Raw genomic sequence first — 27,502 nt, 5'->3', positions numbered from 1 at the left:
CGGGCAGCTCTGTATCAACTCCATCTGATACGGAGGCTACGCCCCTACCTTCCCAATCATCTGCTCCCACCGGTGGTACATGCCCTGATCACCACTCGCTTAGACTACTGTAATGCGCTCTACGTGGGGTTACCCTTGAAAACGGTTCGGAAGTTACAGCTGGTACAAAATGCAGCGGCGCGTCTGATTACAGGCGGCCGCTGGCAAGATCACATCACTCCTGTGTTGAAGGAGTTACATTGGTTACCGGTTGTGTACCGAGCCCAATTCAAGGTGTTGGTCTTAACCTTTAAAACCCTATACGGTTGTGGCCCAGCTTATCTGAAGGAGCACCTCCAGCATCGACAGGGATGCCGCTCAACAAGATCAGCCTCAGAAGACCTTCTCTGGATCCCACCAGTCAAAACAGCTAGACTGGTGAGGACTTGAGAGAGGGCCTTCTCAATTGTGGCCCCCACCCTATGGAATTCTCTCCCAAATTATCTACGCCATGCCCCGTCTATAATGAGCTTCCGCCAGACCCTGAAGACTTGGTTTTTGAAGCAGGCTTTTGGAACGGGCTAGTTTTACTGTGTTCTTAAACTTTTAACTGTTTTATATACTGTTTTAACGTGTACGTCGCCCAGAGTGGCTGGCAAACCAGCCAGATGGGCGACTAACAAATCTCATAATAAATAAAAAAATAAAATAAAAATGACCAAGGATCTGGGTAGGTTCGCACTGGGTGTCCTGCCCAAACCCACTGAAGTCAGACATGGAGGTATGCTTTGCTTTAGTAGCTTTAACAGAAAGTTTCAGTTCACAGCACTTCATGAATCAGCTTACAGGTTACACAGGATTCAGCGTCACTACTAGGAATAACAAGGCACTACTACACTGCACTAAGACGTGACGGCAACTGGACACACCTCCTTACCGACCTTAAGTAAGTATGGGCAGGCACCTTACTTGCATAGACTGAGTGTCACTGTGGAAAGCACACATGCAGACAAGCACTCCTCAGAGGGACAGTGAGGGCTAGTTGAGATTGCCAGCGCCACAGCCTACTAGTCCTTCCCCGAGCCAGTGTCTTCCAGATGTTGCTAGACTACTACTTCCTTCAGCCCTGACCATTGTGTTGCTGGCTGGGGCTGGTGGGAGTTGTAGTCCATAACTTCCAGAGATCATCAAGTTGGGGAAGGTTGCTCTAAACCTGGTGCCCCCTCGACTCCATAGCTCAAAGTCCTGTGAACCTCTTGCCCATTTCCTTCCTGTCCCTTGGCCCTTTGTGATGTTCCCATTCTACTTTCCACCAGCCGCTGTTTCCTCACATCCCTGCATTGCAATCCACTGCCAGCTTTTTTCCATTCCCATCAGCCACTCAGATTCTTGGCCAGTACCCCAATTCCCATCCACCCAGCCCCTATACCTCTTATATTATACTTGAAATAATCATATACTCTTCTCCTGCTTAACTCATGCCTCCATATACCTCTTCCTCTGTTGCTGCCCTGTGTCTGTTTTATATTGTAAGCCCCTTGGGACCCAGACTTGTCATATCTATTCTTTGTAAAATACCATGTATGTACACAGATGCCACTATATAAATAATAACAATAATCCTTCTTCTTCTTAATAACCATTATGTTTTTCAGAGCCTGTTCTCTCATTAGCCTTTTTTCAGTTAGTTTCCTGTTTCCCTAAATAAGCTTCTTGTCATGCCCCCCCTCAGAGGACTCATCCAAGGAGGAAGAGGAATGGGAAACCACAGACCCAGGAAAGGGAACAAACAGGGAGACAGCCCAGGACCCTTCACCAGACCAGAGACAAGCCCTTGAGGGAGACTGCCTGCCAGAATCAGGAAGAGACCAGGAGGCTGCCCCTTCCCCAGCAGAGAGAAGACACCAACAGGTGTTGCAGCAACAAAGGCAATCAGCACGAGTAAGGAACAGGAGAGCTCACAAGAACATAGGCTGATTGGAAGCACCTGGGCCAGCATGCAGAGTACAAAAGGCTGGAAGGAAAGGGAGACTCCTTGCTAGAGTCAACGGGCAAGACTTGCTGTAGACATTACTCCAGCTCTCCTGTTAAATCTGTGCCTTGAACCCTGCCCGATCGGATCTCTTGATTTCTGGACATTTGGACTCCCTTAAGGACTTTGCCTCCTCCTTTGGCACTTCCTAAATGGTAAAATACTCTGGCTGACCCCCTGGTTTCTCCTGCCTGGCAGATTTGTGGTCTGGCCTTATCTGTTCATTAGCTGCATGTCTCTGTGAATCCCCATGTTTGACACTTCTCCCCAGCTAGCCTTCCCTCAGGTTCCAGTTTTTCAGTCCACTGCTTAACTCTGCATGCTTTCTTCGGACATCTTGCCTCATGGCTCTCAATCCCTTCAATGTCCTGTATTCCAGGTCCTTTTCCCAGTCCTCCCAACATGTTCAACAAATCTATGTTTTTCCTGGCCCTGTGTGAAGTGTTGATCTCAGATAAACTGGCAGTTTTTCCTTTCTCATAGAAATGGGACTACAATCACTCTATTAACTTCATTGCCTGAGCAACTGGAATGTTAGTGAGCATTTCAAGCCATCGAAACAGCTCAGCCAAGTAGCATCAAAGACTTCGCTACCACAAGGACAATACAATATAGATTTTTCAGCATTTGCTTCAGTCATACCCCACACTTTAGCAACTCCACACCGTAGGACATAATCTTACATTGCATTTTCTGCACTGCAGTTTGAATCCGCAACATTCACAGTTGCATGGACACCAAATGTCTTGTCTGTTAGGTCCAGCTGGGTGTGATTCTGGAATCTAATCATGATCCTTCTGGCCCAGAAAAGAATACAGGGGCTTCCATTGACGGTCACATTAAGAGGGCTGTAGTGAGTGTGGATGACAAACTCTCTTTCTGAAATCTCTTTGTTGCTTCCATTATAATTCACAATCTGTGTATAATCAAGGAAGAGATAAGAATTATCAGGCCTGGCTTTTCAGATATAACAAATAATAGCAATAGTAACGTACCAATTATTTTTGAATTTTTGAATCAAACACAATCCCAGTTATTTCAGCATAAAGTACTTTGCCATAAAGAGCTAGTTGAGTACACTGTAATGTAGCATTTATATTTACCACCCCTAACACAGGGCTCAATGTAAACCAGAGAATTATAAGTGGATGGGTTTAAAAGAAAAAGTTCAAATCCTGGCTGAGCCATAAAAGCTCACTGGACAGTCCTAAACTGGTTTTCTAGGATTGTGCTTGGATAAAATAAAGTAAGCATTGTTAGTACTGTGCAATACTAAAATAATAACCTTCAGATAAGCTCCTGAAAACGTAAAGCCACCATTTCCACTAATCTGGGCATGGCAAGGCTTACCTGACACTTATGAATAATTCAACATAGTGCTGGGATGATAGGATTCTAACCATTGGTCATGCTGGCTGGGACTGATAGGGGTTGTAGTCCATAACATCTGGGGGGCACCAGGTTGGCTACTCCTGTTCTATATGAAAAGATTCCTAGAGCAGCTTCTCCAAATGACACTCTTGTTCCAGATCAACTAATGTGCAGAACTAAACTGTAATATTTAGGGCTTGCATTTTACTTTACAAAGCATTGTACAAGTATGTCTCTTAGCTGCTTAACATATTTCTGTGAAACCTGTTTTAACATATAGTAAGTATGCCATAACAGGAGTTTTTAAAATAAACATGGCAATTGATGGGGGGGGTATTGTTCCAAAGCAGGCAACTGTAATTACATTTTTGTGCAAGTGTGCTGCTGCAGATGAAATAGTCTGCTAATTCTCTTGTCAAAATCCAAATAAAACTACTTGTTTGTCCACTTAGGGAACAGATTCTTAAACTGAATCCTAAAAACCACCCATAGTGGTCTGGGAACTTTAGAGAAGCATAACAGCAACCGTACAGAATTGACAAGGAAAGTATCGTTATATGCATCATGGAAGAACTTACAATCCAGTTTCCTGGTACCTCCATACCTGTGTAATTGCTACTTGTTGTAAATTAAGTTTTGGCTTCACACTGCCATCATATCGTCGGCCTACAGGAGAAGAAATACATCAAAAGCTCTGTTGTGTACAAGCTGGAACACCTTTCAACAAGGCCAAAATACTTTCTTGGTTGAAAAGAACATCACTTCCTGTTGTACTGTACATTCTGTCATTAAAATTAATTCTAACACCACAGCATTTCAGGCAACTGATTTTTTTGTGCTAGAGATCTTATATATGGGGTATATATTCTGTTACCTGCCCTTGAGATTGATTATTTGCTCTAAACTGGGCTTTTAAAGATCCAGGGACCTTCTCTAAGGTGCAAGCCAGTTACAATGCAAGAGGGGGTTGAAAATAAACCCCTGCTGTGTGCCCCTGTCCTTCTGTTGCAAATTCCAGTAATTTGTTTCATAATTTGTGAGGGGGGAAATCCTTACAGGGCAATCTTATACATGTCTTCTCAGAAACAAGTCCCATTGAGTTCCATTAGGCTTTTTCTCAGGTAAGTAGCTAAGGGACTTCAGCTTTAATGTTTCACATGGGGGTTGTGAGGAGCAGCACATACTCTCTGTGTGGCTAAAGCTTAAAAAATACTTTCTTTCCTATTTCTATATTCTGTAGTCTTCATTTTCCAGACAAAAGGACACTACAGAATGAGAATGAAAACACTCATATATGCACACCCAGAGCTTTTCATGCAGGTGCTTGATATGTAGACGAACAATGAGCCAAAGGCAGCCTATTTCATGCAAATAGAGTCTTGTCAGAAAAAATGAAGCAGCAATGCAAAGCCACATAACGTTCTAAATCCTTGGCCAGATTCTCATATGTACAAAAGCTACCATAGGTTTGGCTGTTTTTTTAAAAAGAAATATTGTATATTGGTGATTTGGTGACCAAGAACATTACATGATCCTATCAGTGCCACTTAAGGTTGCCAGGTTCCTGGCCTGAGACTGATCCTGTATCTTTAGGAGAAGAGAAAGTCAGCCAAGCGCAGGTGTTCTTGCAATACTGTAATGAGAAAAACCACAAGGGGGAATTCTCCCTTCCCCCTGCACAACTTTTAAAGATACAGAAGACCGCTTGGTTGCCATCGCCAAGAGGTCTTCTGTATCTTTAAAAGTTGTGCAGGGGGAAGGGAGAATTCCCCCTTGTGGTTTTTCCCATTACAGGGTTGCAAGAACACCTGCGCTTGGCTGACTTTCTCTTCTCCTAAAGATACAGGATCAGTCTCAGGCCAGGAACCTGGCAACCCTAGTGCCACTTAATTCAAAAAAGTTTAAAACCTTACCATTTCTTTCTAGCAGGTCTTGGTCAGAGAATGCAAAGAAACTGCAACAAAGTAGACAAACAAATCATAAATCAGTGCTATTTGTCAGCTGTGGATTATATTTAAACTTGAAATTAGTGTTTAGTTACATTAGAACTGCAACACAACCTCATAAACACACACATTCATTAAAAGCAAATGAAATGTCAAATGCCACTGAAAAGACAGCACTGAATGACCAGCTATCATGTTGTCCATTCTGTGGCTATATAGCTAGTATTCCCATTTTCTTGCACCATGGAGATATTTGGTGCAGCCATTTACTATCATCCTTCCACTCTCTCATAAGTTTTTCCTGACTAGAGATGTAACACTTCCACAAATTTTGAAGCCATGAAGGGGAAAAACATTGTTGGGGGTATTCTCAGCGTACAGCTCAAGACTTCCTGGTTCTCAGTGTACAGGAATTGTATGATCTGGCACTGTACATAGACTTGCTTAAACGTTTTCCTGTTACTTGGTTTTTGAAATCAGTTTGTTGGAGGAAATATATGAACATCTTGTCTTAAACATTTTATTCATCATTCTAGAAGAAAATAATCCAGATTTTTCCCATTTTTCGGAAAAGCAAAAACAAATAAAGGCTTCAGAAAGAAAGAAAAACAGTGAATATTTCCCCTCTGAAATTTTCCAGGTTTTTCCCCCAGGCATTCATATATTTAATCCTGACTATTGAATTGCCATCATTTGCTCTCAAAACAATGCTTCTAAAAACTGTGTAGTTCCATTTTTATTTTTAGGGAAGGCAATCTCTGTGTTGTCTGTTGAATTTTCATGGGAAGGGCCAGAGCTTGGAAGATTACTTTTAAAAAGTAATAAATTACAGTTACAATTACTTGGCCCAAAAAGTAGTAATTACCGTTACGATTGCAATTGCTCTGAAAGTAACTGATTACTTTACTTTTTCTCAAAAGTAATCACTACAATTACATTGCGGTTACTTTTTTTAAAAAACTCCTACAAGGTGCTGGCCTTGGCTGCTGCACATCTAAGAAGCCTAAAACAATATTAAAAATAAACACACACACACAGGGGGTAGTAGAATAAAAAAAATTATCTGTAAGATTAACATAATGGCATAACAGAATCTCACATCCCCCCAAGCAATGAAGATACCCCAACACTTGAAGATTAACATAACGGCATAACAGAATCTCACATCCCTCCAAGCAATGATGATACCCCAACTCTTGAAATCAAATTTTACACTTGAAATGCTTTTATAATATGTTTCTGTTATGTCTCAAAAGAACAAGATGCTCAAAGAGCATGTCAGACAAGGAATGTCTTTTTACAGTCATTACGTTGCCACCAGTACTGAACAGGCGTTCTACTGCGGCGCTTGAAGGCATGCCTGTGTTGTGCTGCAAAAAACACCGCAGCGCACGTGGAAAGCCATGGAGTGATGACACTTCCCTGCTGGGAGACCTCAGGTACCTCACCAGTTCCTCCTCAGCAGTGTCCACTGCTGACTTCTTGCCCTGGGGCAGAAAGTTAAAGAAGTCATCTTCTAAGTCATCTCCTTCCTGGTCTTTATCTGAAGACTGATCACTGTCCTCATTAAGTACACCCATCTTTATTTCAGCTTTCAACAAGGCTTCCATTGTGTATCTAAGAAAGAGAGAGGATATGTTAACAAATATATGTTAGGAAACCATCATCTGCTCTTCATTTCCTGATGCTTGTCATGTCCCCTGGTTCAGGGTCCAGCCTGAGCCTGTGGATGATGACATGGAAGGTAGGAAGGTGACCAAGTCACCACACTCATGGGGCAGCACAGCAGACCCTTAAGGATTACCTGCAGCAACCCAAGGTTGTGATGAGGAGCCCCAGGAAGAAAAGGCCCAGCCCCTGCCTACCACCTTAAGCCCTCTAATGCCTCCCTTGAGACAACATTTCCCTTGGAGTAATCCACCCAAAGGGCTTCCCTAATGTTCTTACTTGTTGGTATGGGTGGTGGCCTGACACGATTCCAGCCAATCTAGTTTGAAGCGAGGGTGTAGGCAGGCTGCCAGAAGAAGCCTCTTGTCCTCCTAGATAGCTGCAAACCGCTTTCTTAGGGCTTCGCGCACACCTCTCAGCAGCTGAAAACAGTATGTGTACCTCTCAGGTTTGTTTTCCAGTCCTTCTAACTTGTGGTCCAGATTGCAGAGCGTTGGTAGCAAATACCCCATGAACATGCCGTTCTCCCGTTGCAGGATATCTAGGGACTGGGCTAGTGGCTCCATAATCTCTGTGTATTCCTGTACCACTTCAATCTCAGCAGCTGTGATCCTGGACAAGGAGCAGCGGTGCATTATGGCGTGCATTTTTAGTGGCACAGTTGACAGGAGCTCATGTAGTTGCTTCAACGCATCAAAGGTGGAATTCCACCTGGTCTTATTCGGTACCTTCAGATACACACCACATTGCGCATGGATATACTCAGCAATCTGTGCTGACTGGTTCTGCTTGGACCACAACTTGCTGCACTTTCCTTTTTTTATCATTAATTTTATTCAAATTTTCAAACACAAAACAAAACAAAACAAAAAAGAAACAAATTAAACAATAAAATAAAATGTTGACTTCCGATTTGTCGCAGATCAGTTATAGGTCTATAATATATAACAAACCTGTCTCTTAATATATTACAAAATCACTTTCCTCCAGTAGTTATCTTAATTAATCATCAAATCTCATTAACATCACTTTATTCTTTCCGCAAAAAGTCAAAGAGAGGTTTCCACTCCTTGAGAAATATATCCATCGATTTTTCTCCAAATAAACATGTCAATTAATCCATCTCATCAAGTCTGCTAGGTCCAGTAATTTAAATAGCCATTTTTCCATTATCAGTGTTAATTCCATCTTCCAATTTCCATCCTTGCACCCATAATAATCTTGCTGTCATAGTCATAGTCATATAGTAAGAGTCTGATGGGAATTTCCTTCATCACAAATATTTCCTTGCCGTCAATTCTGAATGCGTTGCTGAAATATTGTTGTAAAGTCATATCTCTGTTCCTCTTTTTTACGAAATGCACTAGCACATCTCTTGAGAGTTTTTCCATTGTCACATATTTGGAATTAATTCTATAAATTTTCTCTATTTCAACTTCCATCAAATCATTCCAGTCCAGAAATTCCATCGAAACATTGATAGCTTTATCTCTGATATCTTCATCAATTTCTCCAGGGACAACGCCAAATTCCAAACAGTAATCTTTATCTCCAGGATCCACAAACTCCAAATATTTTTCCAGTTCCACACTTGATATATCTGTTCCAATCTCCAGGACTTGCATCCTCCCTTTAATTTTTCTTTCATCTTCTATTGCTTGTCCAGTTATATCTTTGATCTCATCTACCTTCTCTCTCATAGAATCCCCTATTTCTTTCAGCTCCTGCTTCATTTTGCCAAATTCAATTTTCATCTCTTTTCTACCCTGTCTCGGCTCCCGTTTCGCCATCTCAATCTCATCCATTATTTTCTGAAACATATTTAGAGAGAGGACCCCTTCCTGTACATCCAGGATCTCAGCCACTTTCTTGATTGTCATTCTTAAGACCGAGAAAAAAAAAACCCTTCAATTTCCAATATAGCCACTATTCCCAAGCAAAGAGCAATTTATTTCTTTTTCCAGCAACAAAGGAGTTAATATTCCAAAAGAAGCCTTTAATTTCTGGTATTAACCACTGTTCCCAAACATAAAGGCTTTTTTCCAACAACAAAAGAGTTAATATTCCATGCCTGTTGACATCATCTGGCCAGCACAGTTCTTATCTCCCGCACGTCCAAGAATGCAAAACAAATTTGGTTCACAGCGCCGAACAATTAGTAACATACACGAACAGCAGATTCGTCTAAAGAAAGTAGTCCAAGAAAAAATAGTCCCAGACATATATCAATCAAATAATCATCTAAATCAGATTTTCTCTTCGGGTAAGTTGCCCCTCATCCGTTTTAATCTTTATAGTTTCCAAATTCAGGCCAGCTTTTTGCCATAAAAAAATAAGATAAGTTTTTTTAAAATTTTCTTTCCTCCTCCTTAATTCCTTGTATAAAAGAGAGAAGTGTAACTCACCCAGGTATCTTGATTGCTGATTCTTAAACAAATCTCTTTTGCTGTATGATAAGATTAGACAGAAGAAAGCTCGCCTGTTGTAGATCGTTTAAAAGAAAAACGTCTCGCTTTTTTCCAGTCCAGCTTGCTGGAAGTCCTAGCTCCGTCCTCAGCTGCTAGGTATGCCTTCTTTTCCCAGGGAATTCCTGATCAATTCCAGCCAACGACAGCCCAACGAAGTTTCTGTGGATAATCTCTTCAGTTCACCCTTGCCTGGGAGAACATTTATACCAGTCAAAGTTCCCTTTTGACTGATTTTAAACTGAAAAAAGCTTCCTCTGAGACAGAGCTCATCTCAGAGGCAGCCACAGGCGGAGCAATCCTTCCGGGAAGTCCCAACTTGCTGCACTTTCCCATCAAGGAACGAAACTGTTTCTTGAAAGGACCAAGAAGACTACTTTTGGAGGAGTCAGAAAGCATGGCCTCTATGTCTTGTGTTGCCACAAGGTTGAGGGTGTGGCTAGCACATCTCTGGTGTGGTAGTAAAACAAAATCCTCTCCTGAGTCTGCAGCTTCTTCCTCTGCCTCAGGTCCTGCGTCCAGGATCTCACAGATAGGCACAAACTCCACCTCAGCCTCCTCCTCCTCCTGGTTATCACCATCATCGTCACTGGTGCCTGCAGCTTCCACTGGTTCTTTGGCCATGAAAACTCTGAACGCTTTCACAAAGTTGGAGCCATTGTCTGTAGTAGTGCACATAACTTTGTTGTGGATCCTGTACTGCACATGTACATCATGCAGTGCTTTTGAAAGGACATCGTATGTATGGCGCCCCTTCAGACGCTTACAAGCCAAGGCCCCGACCTCACGTTTCAGGGTAGTTGGGTTGATCCAGTGGGCTGTTACCCCAAAGTAACTCTTCTTGCCATTGGTCCAACAATCTGCAGTGGTTGCTATATATGCCACAGCACCCATTTGGTTTGCAAGAGTTTCTCTCATGTGGCATGCTCTCTTCTCAATTCTGTCTCTCAGAGTCTTGGCACATACGATGGTGAGATCTTTGGGGAGTCCAATGCGAGCCAGATTAATGAATGATGGTTTGTCCACAGTCTGAAGTGGTAATGTCTCCTCTACAATGAAATCAATGATTCTCCTGTCGAGATTGCTCTGGGTGACAGGCTCCCTGCCAGATCCCCACCTCTCAAGGGTTGTCTGCTGCTGCTTCAGCATTTTGGGAGGAGGGGTGTCATGCATTGGTTCAGGAAGGCCACGTCTCCTTGCCTTTATTGCTTCTTCAATTGCTCTCAGCTTCTCAGGGTGTGCCCTCTGAGGAAGAAGAACAAAGCATGAATCCAAGAAAAAATGGAAGAGGAACTTCACAATTTAAACATAAATAGACAATGGACACTCTTTGAGGACCAGCATGACAAAGGCTTACCTCAAAATGTTTCTTCACATTGGATGAGGAGGAAACAGCTGATCTCAGATTTTTGATCCTTGGAAGGCAGTAATTGCATCGTACAACAACATTTTCCCCACTCTGGCTCACAAATGTACAAGCTTTCTCAAAGCCAAACCATGGTACTTGCTGTTCTGCAGATGTGGCTGTGGGCAACTGGCACTGCTTCATGCCCTCCTCCTCCTCGTGCACAGGGCCTCCTTTCTGAACCTCACTTTCTAGTTTTGCCTCCTCAGGATCAACAAGCTGTGACTCAAGTGGCCGCACTAACTGACTGCTGCTCTCAGCAGCAAAACCTGCAACAGGCGTCTCTGTAATAAACAAGAGATAATGCTCCTATATGGGTGAACTTCAGCTGTGATGTGCCCCCATCTCTTCCCCATGCTGCAAGATCCCCCAGTCAGAGTGGAAGTAAGCAGGTCGATAGCACAATTAAAAGAGATCCTATTTGCATCATTTTTGCTCACTGAATAACCCTGCCTGGGCCAGTCTAACCTACTATCTCACAGGGTTGTTGTGAGAACAAAATGAGACTAGGGTTCAAATCCCCACATAGCCATGAAGCTCACTGGGTGACCTTGGGCCAGTCACGCCTCTCAGCCTCATGAAAACCCTATTCATAGGGTCACCATAAGTTGGAATCAACTTGAAGGCGGTACATATATTTTTTATTTTGAATATGATGATTATGATAATAAATATGCAGCATTTCAAATTAATTCTGTATGAGAAGCATTCCATGCCAAGCTTGGAAAACCAAGGATGAGGTATAAAATGTAGACAAAAATACTTTTGACAAAATGCCGTTTATCTTTTATATCTATATCTATAATTAGCAATACAGCTGAATGATGTATGTAAAGTATTTTTTCTTTCCCTTTTCTTTTTTATTAATATTTTAGTACTACTGCTAAAGTTCTGATGAAAGAATAAAGCATTCATTAGCCAAATTCAAATGATTAGAACACATCACATAAATTCCACTAAAGTTGGAGTTTTTGCCATAGAAAATGAAAAAAACATAACCTATGATAGCCCAATAGACAATCAGAACTAATATAAAACCCTATTGCTTCTCATTTGCAAATCTTGCAAGATCTAAGGTAACTCTAGATCATGTGAGTTCAGGTGATGCATGTTATGTACATTTGTATAGATATTAGCAGAGATTGTCAACAGTCTATGATGCTTGTGTGTGCCAATGTGTGTGTTTGTGGCAGGCTTTTACCCTGCACTGAGATCACTGAGACTTAAGACTTAGTAAAATAAGAAAAGCTATTTCATTTATAGAAATACATCGTAGATAGGAAAGGCATACCTAGTTCTAAGTAACTAACTCGGAGGCGCAACACCCAGGTTTGGGAGTTGCCCTCACTGCCCCTTCTTCATGTGTACTGGAGAGTGACAGAATAGGGCTAGAAGCAAATAGAAAGCAAAAATGGAAAGTAGGGTAACATCTAAAGAAATACTCCCCTTTACATCTCTCCTTTCTTTCTTTCTGTATATATATATATTTATTTATATTTATATATATCCTGCCCTTCCTCGCAGTAGGAGCCCAGGGCGGCACTGACAGTGGTTGACCTTCACTTCCTAAAAAGCAGTAATGATGAAACCCCTCAACATTGCCTATTGCAGCCTGTGCAGCTTTGGCACTGTTCATCTTATTGAAGCTTACTTGAGCTTCTACTTTTTGCACCTGCACATTCTTTTCTAGGCAGCAATTGTGTTGCAGCGACTGCACCACACAGCCTGAGACTTCTCTCCTCCTTGCTTTGGTCACCACATGGCAATGTCATCAAGAAAGGGCTTGCACATAAATACACAAGCCTGGGCTGTGATGAGAACAGATTAATCTCAACTCTGAAATTCACTGTATGCGAACTGAACGGTACTTGTCTTCCTGGTAAAATGATTTTTTTTTAAAAAAACACCAACTCTAGGGCTACAAGCTTTAATTTTCAGCAGATTAATTAACTAAAAGGAGAGTTGATTAATCAGTGGGGCCTATTTTTATTGGTAAGAATGAGTTTTAATATGAGACACTTGTTTATTGTTTTTAGAGTAATTTTGTGTGTTACTGTACCGGGGAATGCATGAAACAATAACAAAGATCAGCCTTGATTTTTTTTAACTGTGTGCCCTAGAGCTTCTGTATTGAATTCTTCATTGTCTTGCACTCCTTTTAATTATTATATTCTGGAAATTCTCATAGATTTGAAGTCTTGGTGATAAGCAAATCAATTGAAATGAAATTGATCAGTTTATTGAAAGGGAGAGGATTAATCAGTTAAACATTTTAATTTTACATTGCCCAGATATTCAGCTGCAATAAATGGATTTTTTTCAACAAGAGGTGATCTTCACAGGTACCCCGCCTGGGGATGCTGTTGGAGAGAATGGGGTTTACAGGAGTTGTCTCTCTCTGGGACTGGGAATCTCTCTCTTTCTCACAGAACATGAGTTTGAGAGCTGGGGGACTGAGAGGAGGAGCTGCAAGGACCCTACTTCTCACTTCATCTCTGCCAAGAACAAAAAAATCAGCCTTAAGCCATTTATTATACGCCTAATGATTTTTTATTTTTATTATTATTATTATTATTATTATTACTGAGACAGTTTTTGTCCCACATACAATTCAGTCTTGTGATTAAACAGGACAAAAATACAAATAAAAAGAAAGATGGAGTTCAAATAAATATACAATAAAAAGCTAGCCGGCTAGGTATGCATGGGAACAAGGGGGAGAGTTCAAAACGGGGGGGAAGGAAGAGAAGTAGGCCGTGGGGGGGCAGAAGGTGCCACGGAGGCAGCAGCGAGGTAAGGAGAGGGACACACACACACACAAATCATCGTCACTCACCTCCACAGCTCTTCGCCATTCTGCTGCTGCCTTCTCCTCCGTTATCCTTGCCCTGGCTTTTTCCTCCAGCGTCCATTTTTTCCTCTCAGACGCTAGCAGGCCCTGCCTATTCACCTATCACAAGGGAAGAGAGAGTCTGCGCAGAGGTCCAATCAGTGTGAGGCACATGTCTTGTGTTCACCAATCACAGCCAGGAGCTGACTTCCCCTTGTTCCCGCCCCCAAGTAACGTCCAACCTAACGTGGAAACGTTAAAGTCGCAGCTGAAAAGTAGGGAAATTACTAGTTGTTCCATTACTTGCCAAATGTAATGGAATTACCCACTCATTATTTAAAATTGTAACGAATTACAAGTAACTCGTTAAAAATAGCGAGTTACTTCCAAGCTCTGGGAAGAGCTGCAGCAGTAGCTCAGTAGTACAGCATCTGTTCTGGATACAGAAGGTTCCTGGTTCAATTTCCAGTGTCTCCACATAGAGAGAGAGACCCTTGACTGAAACCCTGGACAGTCGCTGTCAGTCAGTGTAGACAATACTGAGCTAGATGGACCCAGGGTCTGACTCGCTGCAAGACAGCTTTCTATGTTCCTATGACTTCAGATTTAAGCTTTACAGCAGATTTAACTGACTTATTATTTGGGTAATATACACCTCCCTGGCACTATATAACCTTGCCAGGTCTCTTAATGCAGACTTGCTGCAGGATTTCTTCTAGGCTTAGAGAAGAAAGGGAGGAGAGATTCTGGGTTGTCCTTTAAGGGATCAGTCCCCATGCAAGAAATGTTGGGCTGTTGAAAAATGCCTTCCCCCCCCACTTCACTACCCAATTTACAGGGGGTTAATTGGGGGAAGGGATGGAGGAACCAAAACAATTGCTTGTCGCTTGGGAAGCAGGTGGCTTCGCAATTACATTAGCTTGGACCATAGCATAACAAGCAGTGACAGGTTCCTGTTCCTCATCCCTTCCTTACTTCTCCATGGAGGCAGTGATATAGTGTGGCTTCCTATTGCCCCCTCCCCTTCTTGCCCGAGAGGGAGAGATACGGTGTTGCCAGCAAGAGCTAGAGCTCTTTTGTGATCAGCAGTCAGCCACCATCAGCCGTCAGCCACCATCAGCCCACCAGCTCCAGAAAACCGTTTGTTACAGTATTCTACATCTTTCTGGAGGGAGGGAAATGGAGACGGCCAGCCACCAGGTAGCCAGCAGAAGTGAAACAGGATGCGGTCATGCTACGTAAAGCTAAGTACACAGCCTTCACCTTCTTGAATCACTGTGAATACTGCCCCCCATCACCTCCAGTTTGAGGGCCCAGGTTCACTATTCCTCCACCTCTCTTTTCCAGATTGCCAAAACGGCCTGCAAAGTAGGACACAGCCCTAACCTAGAATACAGCAAATATCTTCTGCAAACAGGTGAAGAGATAGTATGCTGCTGCCAATCATGTCTCATGCCATATTACTGACTTTCCATTCTATGGGCTTGAAACACCTGCCCCGTCTGAAGTGTATAGTGCTTCTCCAGCATCCATGGCTGTGTTGCCTAAGGGATGGAGATGGCGCTTCTGTGGGTTGAGTGTATATGCACTGGGTCCACCTTAGTTTAGAAAGGAGTTACAACAGGCCTTTGTGGGAGTCCTCTGTATTAGAGAGGAATTTTTTCTAAAGTAAACAGCTACAAACATTATTAGCAAAAATAACAAATATGTCATTCATTTTCTATGCAGCCATAACAGAAAATTCAGGTAAATTCATCAGATCATCCTTGTGTGATATTGTTGGATGAGGACAGGAGTCATAGATGCTTGCTGTGTTTAGTTTTTCTTATGCATTTTTATGTGGGGAGAGGGTGTCTTGCATAGTCTTTTTTGTCATGCCATCCTGAGGGAAAAATATTGTCTGACTTTGATGGCCCCTTAAATAAATTAATTTGGTGAGTAACTCTTCTATAATAGCTGGCTTAGGTTGGTGAATGTTTTCCATTGTTGTGAAATGATCAGTCTCACAGCAGCAAGCATAAAAGTTACTAATTTCTTGGTTTTAATATCCACATTAATGTCATCAAAAAGAGAAAATAACAAAAGCTTGGGGGATTTGACAGTGTTTTGTAGTCCTGAAGATTTTTTAATTCATCAACACTCTTCACATCTAAGCTTCTTAATAGTTAGTGAGTGCCCATGTTTTAGACAAGTAACTCAGTGCACGATAGATAAAGGAAGCCACAAACTGTGCCAGAAGCAAAATGAATATGATTAATTGCATCTGTCTAGAAATGTGAGATGAGAGTTCATAGTCATGCCATATGGTTTGGACTGGCACCCGGAGAGTTGATGTCAAGGCCCTTCGGGTGATGCTTGGAATGAAACAGAAGTTTATGCTACATTTTAAAAGTTCATCTCAGAAGGAGCCTAATTGGTGTGAAACATCAATTCACAGCAAGAAAGTAGATGAGTTTGTTTATATGGCCAGTTATGCATATGCTGTGTCCTTAAACAGTTGCTGCAAATTGGTGGTTTCAAATCTGACACTTATGAGAGGTTGCCTTACGCCTCCCAGAAAACCACCAGAAAATGAAACCATGCTTCACGCCCAATTAACAAGATTCTACTCTCAGCAGGAAAACATTCACAAAGTGCTAAATATGCATCCCCAATGAAATATGCATAGCTCTGCTAGAATCCTAGTGGCAAGAGTAATCTGCAAGCCTCTGCAAAATACCACAGGTTGACAGCTACAATCAGCAAGCTTTCTACTCCTCTAGAGAAGCGGGGGGGGGGGGGAGGATGTCACAAGGAAGCTTCTGCCTAGAATTGATATTTGCATCTTTGCAATTTACAGACTGTCGTCACCATTGTGACTTGGAAACCATGACATATTCTTTATTAAACTTGCATGTTCCAAGTGCTTGTGTAAATTGCTTCACAATGCATTCACACACAGAAGAGTCCCAGGCCATGTTCAATAGAGTTCATAACGATATATCTAAAGGCCACAATACATGTTATATAGCATTCCAAATCACTTTTCCAGACACATTTTTTCTATTTTATTTTATATTAATTCATTAAAAAGCACACATGGGAGGCTATTATTAGAAGCAAAGGAAGAACAGGTGGAGAAGAGGTGCATAATCTTTTCCCTGGCCACTGTTTTTCATCTCTAACTGCTTTTCCACTGCAGGGTAAAAGATGTAAGTCTCCATATATGTTTCCCTACAGGGCACAAAACATTGGGGAGGGGGCATAATTTTAAGAGGAAACAGTTGGCAAGGAAAAGATTAAGTGCCCCTTCCGCACTAGCCTGAGACTCCTCCACTCCCAACTGCAACCTCCAGTGGGGGCTTTTCATTTTTTTTTTCAAAAAACACTTATTGGGGAAATGTTACATGCAACTCCATGTAACACATAGTTTGGCTCTAACACAAAGCATGCTAACTCTGAGCACAGCAATTGGCCATCCTTGCCATGATTGATGAGGGGAGACAGACTATGGCAGACTGACAAGTGAAATGGAGCTACCAGTGGAGGCAGACATGTCTCCACCTTCCCTGTTCAGGTCGGAGTTGGAGACACAAGATGGGTAGGATATTGTAATTAAATTTTGCTTCATGGCTCCTGAGATCAGGCTTTCATCTGTGTTTGGATACAGTTAGATGCCATTTTGATGCACTGATTTTAATCACTAATTTCAAAACAGCACCCTTTTTTTTTTTGTTTCTTAGAATTCCTGAGCAACTCCAGGTACAAGTCTGCTAGTATTTAAGTAAGGCTGCAATCCATTTACCTGTGAGTAAGCCTCACTGAATTCAATATGGCTTACCTCTGAGTAAACATGGGTTATGATTGCACTGAAGCTAGCTTTGGACAAGTTTCAGTCTCTTACCTACCATAAAACGTTCTTGCTAAAATAAAATAGAGGGAAATCATGTGCATCACCTATAGCAGGGAATCTTAACCTATGGTCCATGGACCCCTAGGGGTGCAAAAAAAATCAATTTCCAATGCAATAAAATTAATGTGATTTATTTATTTATGGAGGTGCATATGTTTCATCAGATTCTTACAGAGGTCTGTGACTTAGAAAAGGTTAAGAATCACTGACCTATAGGCTCTTGGGAGGAAGGGAAGGATACAAGCAAAAGACATAAATAGCCTATATATCAATTATATCCTTTCAGAGATTCCCATTGCCTGCAGCAAACACTTTTCTCTTTTCTGACATGTTCATTGCATTTTAAACTGCATCCTGGAAAGCCAAATCAGGATCCTGTAACTGCTCTGCTTTACTAGATCTATGCCCATTCTGATGTGCTGCAGAAGCCTACTCTATATTGCTCCTGTCAAGCAATGTACTTCACATAACTACACACATACCATGTCTAGGGGCACTTTTTTTGCTTGTTTGTTTTTATGTAGTATTTGCCAAAATGGGTACTTAGGGTTGCCAGGCTCAGGGCCTGAGAATGATTCTGTATCTTTTAGAGAAGAGAAAATTCAGCCAAGTGCAGGTTTTCCTTCAACACTGTAATGGGAAAAACCACAAGGTGAAATTCTCCCTTCCCCCTGCACAACTTTTAACCTGCACTTGGCTGAATTTTCTCTTCTCTTAAAGATACAGAATCATTCTCAGGCCCTGAGCCTGGCAACCCTAGTACAGATACTCCTATGAAGCCATTTAAAAATTAAAGAAGCAGTTCCCTTAGTAAGGAGATCAATTAGATCAGGAGCAGGTTGCGATCAGTCTATAGGTAGCTCTTCATGCAGACTTCTGGGGTACATTTTGACTCCAAGTGCACTTTTCATTATGTAACTTACACATAAGTAGACCTACTGGAATGTCCTTCTAGGGCATTGTCACAAATTTTAACCTGTACAAATTTCAGCCAGTTACCACTTACCATTTTCCTTCTGGAAACAAAAACACCTGGGGTCCAAATATACCCCAGCAAAAAGCCCTGGGGACAAATTTCTGCCTCAGGCAAACTTTTATTATGTAACTTACACATGAGCAGACCTCCAGGGTTGTCCTTCTAAAACATTGTCACATACTGTCACTTGTACAACATCCTCAAATTTCAGCCAGTTACTACTTACTGTTTTCTTTTTGGAAACAAAAAACCCACTGGGGTCCAAATATACCCCAAAATTGTGTTGTACTCAGTATGTATAGGGAAGGGGCCAGCGTGCACGACTCAGAAAAATTCTACCTCCTCTGAATAAGTGTTCTTTGGCCCAGGGTGCTTTGGTATTGTCAACAGGGCCGGTTCTAAAGGGTGGCCAGGTGGGGCACTGGTCCGAGGGCCCCTGGAGCTATAGGGGCCCCTCAGGGCACCTCCGCTCACCTTCCATAATCCATGGCAACAGCCATGGATCGCAGGGCAGGAGCTTCCGCCTGCTCGCCATTCCCTCATCCCACCTACCTGTCTCCTGCCTTTTAGCATTGCCCTTAATGAAGATGGCGGCCAAGGTTTCCCTAAGGTGCTGAAACCCCTGCTGCCATCTTGGTTGATGGCAGAGATGCGCGCACATAGCACGCTCGCATGCCATCAACCAAGATGGCGGTGGAGACTTCATCCCCTTAGAGAAACTGTGGCCACCATCTTGGTTAATGGCAATGCTAAAAGATAGGCAACAGGTAGGTGGGGGCGTGGGGGTGCACACATGCACGCATACATACACACACACACACACACACAACAGGGGCCAGGGGGAGCTGATGCCCAAGGGCCCCGGCATGTCTGGGGCTGGCCCTGATTGTCAAGCACACTTGTACTGACAACACAGACATAAATGGTCTCTGGGGGACAAAGTTACCCCACATCCTTCCATTGGAAATCACATTAGGGTACAAATATACCCCAAAGACAGCTAGTGTGATTTTTATGCCAGGTCTGGATGAAGGTTTAATTTCATCACTCCACTGATACGTATGAAGCTAAAATAAGCAGGTCTTATGGGCTCCCCACGTGGTGAGGCGCTTCCATTTTTCCATGAGTTTTGTACAGTTATAATTCTCCTGAATGCCACAGTAGGGAAAGTCAATTAAATTGTTTTGCAGAAATAGTAATCTGTACACAGCTTTGTTACATAATTTGGGCCTTCAAACAAAATGCAATCTAAATGTAAACGTAGCAATTCTAGATCCATCATATCATTCAGTACCTGTGTGATGCTAATCTTATCTATTCCAGATCTGTCACTAGCAGAATTCAGATTAGCTTCGCTCTAATGAAAAGCCCTGGAATAGCTAATTATTAAGTAATGCCCAATTACATGAGATTCTATGTATAAAATAATATAAATACCTTCTTATCAGATGATATTATCCATTAACAAGATTTAAAAAAATCTGGTTTGCTTTTTTGAAAAAAGCTCATGCAAGATAAATGTTGTTAATGACTAACTTGTTAATTAATATTCCTGAATCACACAAGTAGTCTAGGGCTACATTTCCAAACAAAAGCAAGATAAGAGTTTGTATGTTATATAATAGTAAAAAGTAGGTTATTTTGCTTGATTTTGAACTGTGTGTTCAAAATTTTAAAGCTCCTGGCCCTGATTCAGCTATAGTCACTGGATTCAGTACAAATGGATTGATGTGAGCATTGCAATGGAGTTGTGGCTGGCAACAGTACAGCATATGTTTTGCATGCAGATCATCCCAGGTTCAATTCTCAGGCACCTCCAGTTAAGAAGGATCAGATAGTAGGTGATTTGAAAGATCTGAGCTCCTGAGAGCTACTGCCAGTCAGAGTAGACAATACTGGGCTATATGATCAAATAGTCAGGAACCTGCCTTATACAAAGTCAGTGGCGTCACTAGGGGGGTGCGGACCACACCAGGTGACACCATCAGAGGGGGGTGATTCTCAGCTTTAATTTTAAAAAAAATTAAGTTTCTAGGTGGTCCGGTTCTCGAGATATACATAAAAACATCAGCCGCCCCCATTAAATCTTTTTTTAAACTACTGTATAGCACTTCGTAGCTTTAACCCCGCCCGTTCAGGATTGCAGCCAATCAGTGAAGTGTTTGTTTGACCTGTGGCAGTGTCTAGTAAACCTCATTGCAAGGCCAGAAAATGGTGGTTTCCCCCCTGTTTATCTGAAAATCTCATAAATTGGGTAAGTATATATATTTCAGATTTTTTCCCTCTTGCGTGTAGGAGTCAGATCCTGGGCAGTGTTTTCAAAACCTTCCAAATACTTGCTTTTATGGGGGTAAAAGCATTGTTAATCCCATATCTCCAGAGTAAATCCCATTGAATTCAATAGGATTTACTTTTGAGTAGACTTGGTTATGAATGTGCTGAAGATCAATAGGACTTTGGAGTGAATGTAAAAAAGAATTGTGTTTGTGTTGTCTTTCTGTCCCCCCCTCCTCCAGTCCTATTTTAAAGCAAGTAGGCAGGGCTTACTTAGGTATTACAGTTTTTATTCTGTAGGAAACGAATACTGATTTTTTTAAAACTAATACTGATTTTTCTGCAATGACCAACTGGTTTGACAATAAACTATTATATGGGCTGTATGTATTTATACATCTGCAGTGTGTGTGTGTAGTCTTTCCAACAACCCTGTGAGGTAGGGTTGGAAACCAAGGCAGCTCACAAGAAATAAAGCCATTTAAAATCTAATAACCATAAAGCAAGAATAAACAGTTGGAAAACAGCCTAAAGAGGCATGATTCTGAATTTTGGGTTGGGTGAATGAAGTTTATTTATTTATTATTTGATTTATATCCCGCCCTTCCTCCTAGTAGGAGCCCAGGGCGGCAAACAAAAGCACTAAAAGAACTTTAAAACATCATAAAAACAGACTTTAAAATATCTTTGAAAATATTTTTTAAAAGCTTTAAAAAAACATTTTTTTAAAAAAAAAGAAAAGGCTTAAAAACATATTAAAAAGCAATTCCAACACAGACTCAGACTTGGATAAGGTCTCAACTTAAAAGAACAAGTTGAAAGAACAAGTTCCTTATCACTTGAGGCTGTAGTTCTCTGCACACTTCCCAGTTTGAGTAAGCCCCATTGAATACATTGGGACTTGCTTCTGAGTAAACAAACATCGGATTGCACTATAAATATATTTAAAGATTGTGTAATTAATAAACATATTTGATAGTCATGTTTATATAAATATTTCTTCATACTGTGTCCCAAGAAGTATTTGATTTCACACTATGGTTGTAGATGATTTTTTCCTCTACATTTTAAGTGTGCCCTTCTTCCTGGGGGTGGTCATGGTTCTCCGTTGTTTTCATCCTGAGGGGAGGATAGGCTGAGAGATGGTGAGTAGCACATTTAAGGCCTTTTCACCTCCCCCCCCCTTTTTTTTTATTTGTATTTATTTTATATTTCTCCAATATCTTCCCCTGGCTGTTTTTATGTATTTTAAATATTTTTAGATTAAATAAATAGGAAATCATAATTGTGAACCTCCCTAAAAGCAATTTACCTATCCTTATGTTTTGGCAAAGTGATGGTGTGAAGGCATGCTGGTAGAACAAGAGATCATGTTTGAGGCATGTTATGGTGTTTGAGAACTTTGTCACACATTAGTTTTTGAGACCTGTAGATTCATGTTGGAAAGAACACGTGCACGTATTGAATGGTGGCTTGGGTGCTGTTTTTTCAGTCTACGCTGCAGGCGTAGCGAAGGTGATACATCATCGGGCAGCTAGCTTAATAACGTGAGAATGAAAAACATTTGGATCACCATTCACTTGTTTACTTTTCTCACTATTGAGACCACTTCATATATTACTTTTTCATACACAGAAATTTAAACATTGTATAGGAAAAAGTATTTTGTAAAATGTGAAGGACAGTGGCTGCCCAGTCAGTATAACCACTGTACAAGATCTACTCAGCCACTGTAATTACCTTTTTGTTTTGAGTGCCCTTTTGTCTGGGTCTTGGTTCAGGTGTGTATCCAACTTTCACGTGCTTATGGAAGGGGTGTGCAAGTAGTGCCCCCCCAAGTGTGGAGGCTTGGACAAATATTGTGTTATGGAAAACCAAAGTCTGCGTGAAAGTACATATTTGGGAATGCCATCAGTGTAATCCTAAACACACTTAATAAATAATGTCGAACTTGCACATCACAAAATATATTACGGTCATGTCCATAAGCACCAGGAGTGTAGTCGCCCAGGGGATCTTAGTCCCTCTGCTTTTTTGGGAGCAGGGTCCGTATGTCTCCAAGCATCCTACAGTCAGCATGAAAAGGGAGTGTGTTAGTCACTGAGAAGAGTCTTCTAATATGCTTCCTTGCCTTTTCTGCAGATTGAAGCCAATCAGAGTGAAAGGAGGTGAGTCAGCCACTGAGAAGACTTTTCTCAGTTGCTAATGCTCTCCACTTTCATGCTGATTGGCTCCTAGAGATGTTTGTTGTTGTGAGAGAATGCATTAACAAAGATCTCATTCTTAATCCAGGAGCAAAAAAGGGTGTACGTGGCTGTAACTAGGGACCCTGCAGCTCTGAATTTTCTACTAAACAACTGATAAATACCTATGTAACTTTGTGTCTGGAGACTTATTATTAAGAATCACTTTCCATAATTGTAAGGAGGTGTGTCCACACGCATGCATCCCAGGCACCTAAATGAGGGGAGAGAGCAGCATAGGGACATAAGCAGGTGTCTTATTCCAGGGGTTCCCAAACCTTTCTTCTACGTAGACCACTTGAAAATTGCTGAGGGTCTGAAAGTATCTGAAAATTTACTGTGGGCATATGCAAGATAATTAACTCCCATTAGTAATAAGAGCAAGAATTTGAGCTGTGCGTATGATATTGTAATTTAAAGGTGTAATTTTAATTTTGCTAGTTGTTTATGTCACTACTATTGCCATTACATTCAGTGATATATGGGAATTACGATTTACAAGTAACATTAGTACAAAAAACATTACTAAGGATTCTGTATGGTCTGGTACGGGAGGAGGTCCATGGGGGTGACACCATGAGTTACCGCACCAAGTGACACCAACCCTAGTGATGCCACTGTACAAAGTCCCATGTCCCTATGGTGATGCACATCCAGATGTTCATTCACATTCAATCAGCAACATGCAGAAGGCTGCGCAGATGTGTGGATCTCTCTGGACCATAATGTGCACCATTAATAACTTTACATCTTAATACTACCTCATTACTGATAGACTTCAGGGCACGTTCAGACCTCCACTTCTTCAGCCACTATTTTTGCCAAAAGAAGAAGCCGAGGATGAAGTATCTCAAATAGTTACTTGGTAGCATGGGGACACTATGATAGCCAATTTATTTTATTTTATTTTATTGTTATTACAGTTGCTCATTCTGATTCTGCTTGTGCATTTTGACTGGCACAGGTCAGATGTGGCTTCCAGATTTCAGGCATGCTGTTCCTCCACACTCAAAACATGCAAATAATAGTTACTTTCATTTGGAACAACCTCAGTAATACAGACAAAGATATATATAAAAGAATACCTGTTTTGCACATTCGGAGCAAAGAGGAGGAATTAGTATTCCTAAATTCTAAGCACTTTATGGGCATGCAAGGAAGAGGAAACTTGGCAAAGTTAAAAGTAAATTTGCAGTTTTTAAAAAAGCCTATAATAATGTTTATAATTTTAGGCTATTTGAGTGTGTGCCCTCAAACTTTTGTTTTAGTCAATGTTTGTCATATTCTGCAGTGCATGGAAAGCTGTTAAATATCCTAAAATTGCAAATAGGGGGGTCAGATTTTTGAGTTTTTAAAAACTGGAGGTTCCTTCTCCACACAAAAAATCAGATATGAAGGAGGGACAAGATTATTAAAATATAAAAAGTTAACATAAACATTATTCATGTGTACATGTGTGCCCCCCCCAACTATTAGAAACTATTTATTTGGAGAGGGGCTGCATTGCCTCCAAAGTCTTAGGATTGGATACATTTAAAATAGTGAAATCAAAAGACTTAATTATACAGATGTTTTTTAAAAAAAAATCAGCCACTACATGCCATCAGTTATGAAATGTTTGTTCAAGTAAAAGCATCCACTACATTCAGACTCTTGCAGACCTCAGGACAAAGAGCATTCCAAAGATGGGGAGTGGATACCAGAAATCAATCTCTCTGCACTCCTGGATTCAGCACATGAAGAGCACCATCAAATACACAACAGCAGCTTTCCCAGAAATCACATGTGCTTCTGAGACCAACAGGAATAATGAATCAATGTGCCTGACACCCACAATCTAAAAAGGGATGGTACCAATCCTTCATGATTCCTCATAATCTAAATAGACTAGCAGGATCAATGTTGAGCCCCAGTGCCCTCAGGAGGATCAAGGAGGGGGGCTGGAAGAGCTTCCATTCCTTCCGTTAGGGCAGGGATAAGAGTCAGAGGGTGTTGAGACTTTCCTGGACGAGGAGGGAGGAGGTGTGTTTGACACTGTGCCAGTTCCCACGGTCAGTTCTCCCACCGAAGAAGACCGCGCTCAACCTCCAGACGCCCCCTGAACCGTTGAGGGATGTCTTGGCACGCACACCAACTCCACCCCCCCGAGCCCCCCTCATGGCACGTCAAGCGTTTCCCCGCCTCCTGAAGCCGAGCAGACACCTTTCGAGACTGTGTTGTCTGATGAGCCAGCGGGGACACGCCCCCTTTCGCCCCGTGCTAGACGCCAGGAGAAGTGCTTTGGTCAGAGGGAGGGGCTGTGAAGGAGTCAGAGATTATGAGCGAAGACTTTTCCTATTTAAGATTGCACCCCCTGGATCTGGGTGCTGAGTCAACTCTCTTTACACGCCGCAGAGTATGCTTAAGTAGCTTAGTTAGGGATGGTAGTGCGTTAGCATAGCATGCCTATGAAACGCATTGCCTTCAATGTTACTTTAATAAAACAGGAATTCCAGTCTCATCTCCATCTCGTGAGTGGGCAGGACAATCAGCAGCTTAGGTGCACAAGAACAATAATTCCAGCCCACATTGAGAAGAAGCTGAAGTACCTCCAACATGTATTTCCAGGTGTCACTTTCCCTAGTGAATTTAGCACTTATCAGGAAGCACTACCTTTGGCAAATCACACAGGTTAGAAAGGGACAACATCTTGTATCTCATTCTGTTCCTAGTTATACCATAGCAGCTCCAGAATTGAAGAGAACCTGCCTTCTAAACAGGGCAGGTTTGGTTTAAGACACATATATTTTCCACAAATACTTTACTAAAAGTTGCCAGCCATCTAGTGGATGCTAAATATTAAGGACAGCACCACTCAGATGCATCTCTTCCTGAAGTTCTGCTCAGATAGCTTTAATTTTGAAAGGCACTTAATTTAAAAAGCAGCCAAGGAGCTACACTTTTTCAAGGAGCTCTGTTTTGCCTAAGAGATTAACTCTAATTCCTTATCGTCAACATTTTTTGCATTAATTTAACATATGTTGAAAGATAATGCAAACTTTAAAATAATATCAAATTAAACTATTAGTTAAGTTCCTCCTACGCATTAGCTGACTGGCAAGGAATGAACATGTCAGGCTTTTAAAAATAATCCTAATAAGAGACTCAAAATTATGTTCCAAGCATATGACTGTGCTTTCATCAACATAAAATTCAGAACTCCAGGGCTGACTTATGACTGGACATAGTAAAGTTTATTTTCAGTTCAGTTCTTTTAAAATTACATCACCTTACTTCATGACAAGACCAGGGTATATTATTTGGAAATATTTCTTAACTGGAAATCTACCATTATCATAGCAAACAACTTAAATGCTAAAGTATGCTTTAATTGATCAGTAAACAAATATGCTTTATTCATCAGTTAACTGAGATACAGATCTCTTAATACAAGCTTAAGCAAATCACTACATGCCTATTACCCTAAATGAACAGACTTTACCACTAGCTGTGATCCTCATCACTGTTATCTGACCTATGTTACTATATTACTGCCTGCACGACATAATGCATAGACTTCATTTTAACAATTCTCCCCTTTTTGTAATTATTTCTCTTGTTGCTTCTCTTGAATTGACTCAAACACCTGCTGAATTATCTGAGATTCATTTATATTGCAGATGAAAATATGTTACAGGTTTACAACAATGAAAACAAGAGTGCTTAGGTGAGGTTGATATACATATATGCACACATAGACACACACACATCCACATCCATACAATAAGGTTCCTTTCATATTTTTTTTAAAGAAAGGCATCAACAGTGTGTTCTGGGAGAATGTTTTACACCTACGCTATTTTATTTATATCTCTGTTATTAACACTTCAGAAGGGAGGGTGAAGTCACAAAAGCAAAGAAATGCAAGAGACTCATATCTTTCAATGTCTTGAAGCTTCAGATATAAAATCACATGAAAGTGGATCCTTTTAATCTGCAGTGTACAGTATGGCTTCTTAAAAGGAGTACCATTGAAGTTAACAAACCTGCTTTTAAGTAAATAGCTTGCAGAAGATTTCATTTGTCATGCTGAAACAATTCACTTTTGCATTAATTTTGCTATTTTACAAAAATGTTAAAAAATCTAACCTTCACCTTTTAAATTGAAAATACAAGATGTGTTTACAGTCTCCCATACACAAACAACATATAAACCATTCATTTAGCTACACTCATGCTTTCTACAAATATTCACAAAATCACTGACCTCCTCTCCATTCTTCCAGATATTTGGTCCACAGAGGCTGAAAATCCTATGCAGGAGAGAAGTAAAAATCTAAACGTGATGCTGCTTTCCATTGAGAAACGAATCAGTCCCTCCAGACGCAGCACATCTGTTCATGTGTAGCAAAGAACCCTGAGCCAGTATTCTCAGGAACCAT

General features: G+C 41.2%; 1 protein-coding gene across 3 annotated transcripts in view; it reads right to left on the bottom strand.

Moving 5' to 3' along the window:
• Positions 1 to 27,502, bottom strand: part of LOC133377240 (V-type proton ATPase subunit S1-like protein) — a 42,415-nt gene extending 14,913 nt beyond the window's left edge. Inside the window, exons 1-4 of one of the 3 annotated variants that reach the window (XM_061611286.1) lie at positions 27,328 to 27,502; positions 5,296 to 5,336; positions 3,987 to 4,048; positions 2,695 to 2,927 (exon numbers count right to left, since the gene is read on the bottom strand). In XM_061611286.1, the coding sequence (XP_061467270.1) occupies positions 2,695 to 2,927; positions 3,987 to 4,048; positions 5,296 to 5,336; positions 27,328 to 27,419 (428 nt within the window). In that variant the 5' untranslated portion in view covers positions 27,420 to 27,502. The other 2 variants (XM_061612860.1, XM_061612118.1) reach the window with 2 other exon arrangements.

The sequence above is a fragment of the Rhineura floridana genome, chromosome 1 (genome assembly GCF_030035675.1).
Source record: "Rhineura floridana isolate rRhiFlo1 chromosome 1, rRhiFlo1.hap2, whole genome shotgun sequence".
Taxonomy (NCBI): domain Eukaryota; kingdom Metazoa; phylum Chordata; class Lepidosauria; order Squamata; family Rhineuridae; genus Rhineura; species Rhineura floridana.
This window is presented reverse-complemented; position numbering and strand designations above follow the sequence as displayed.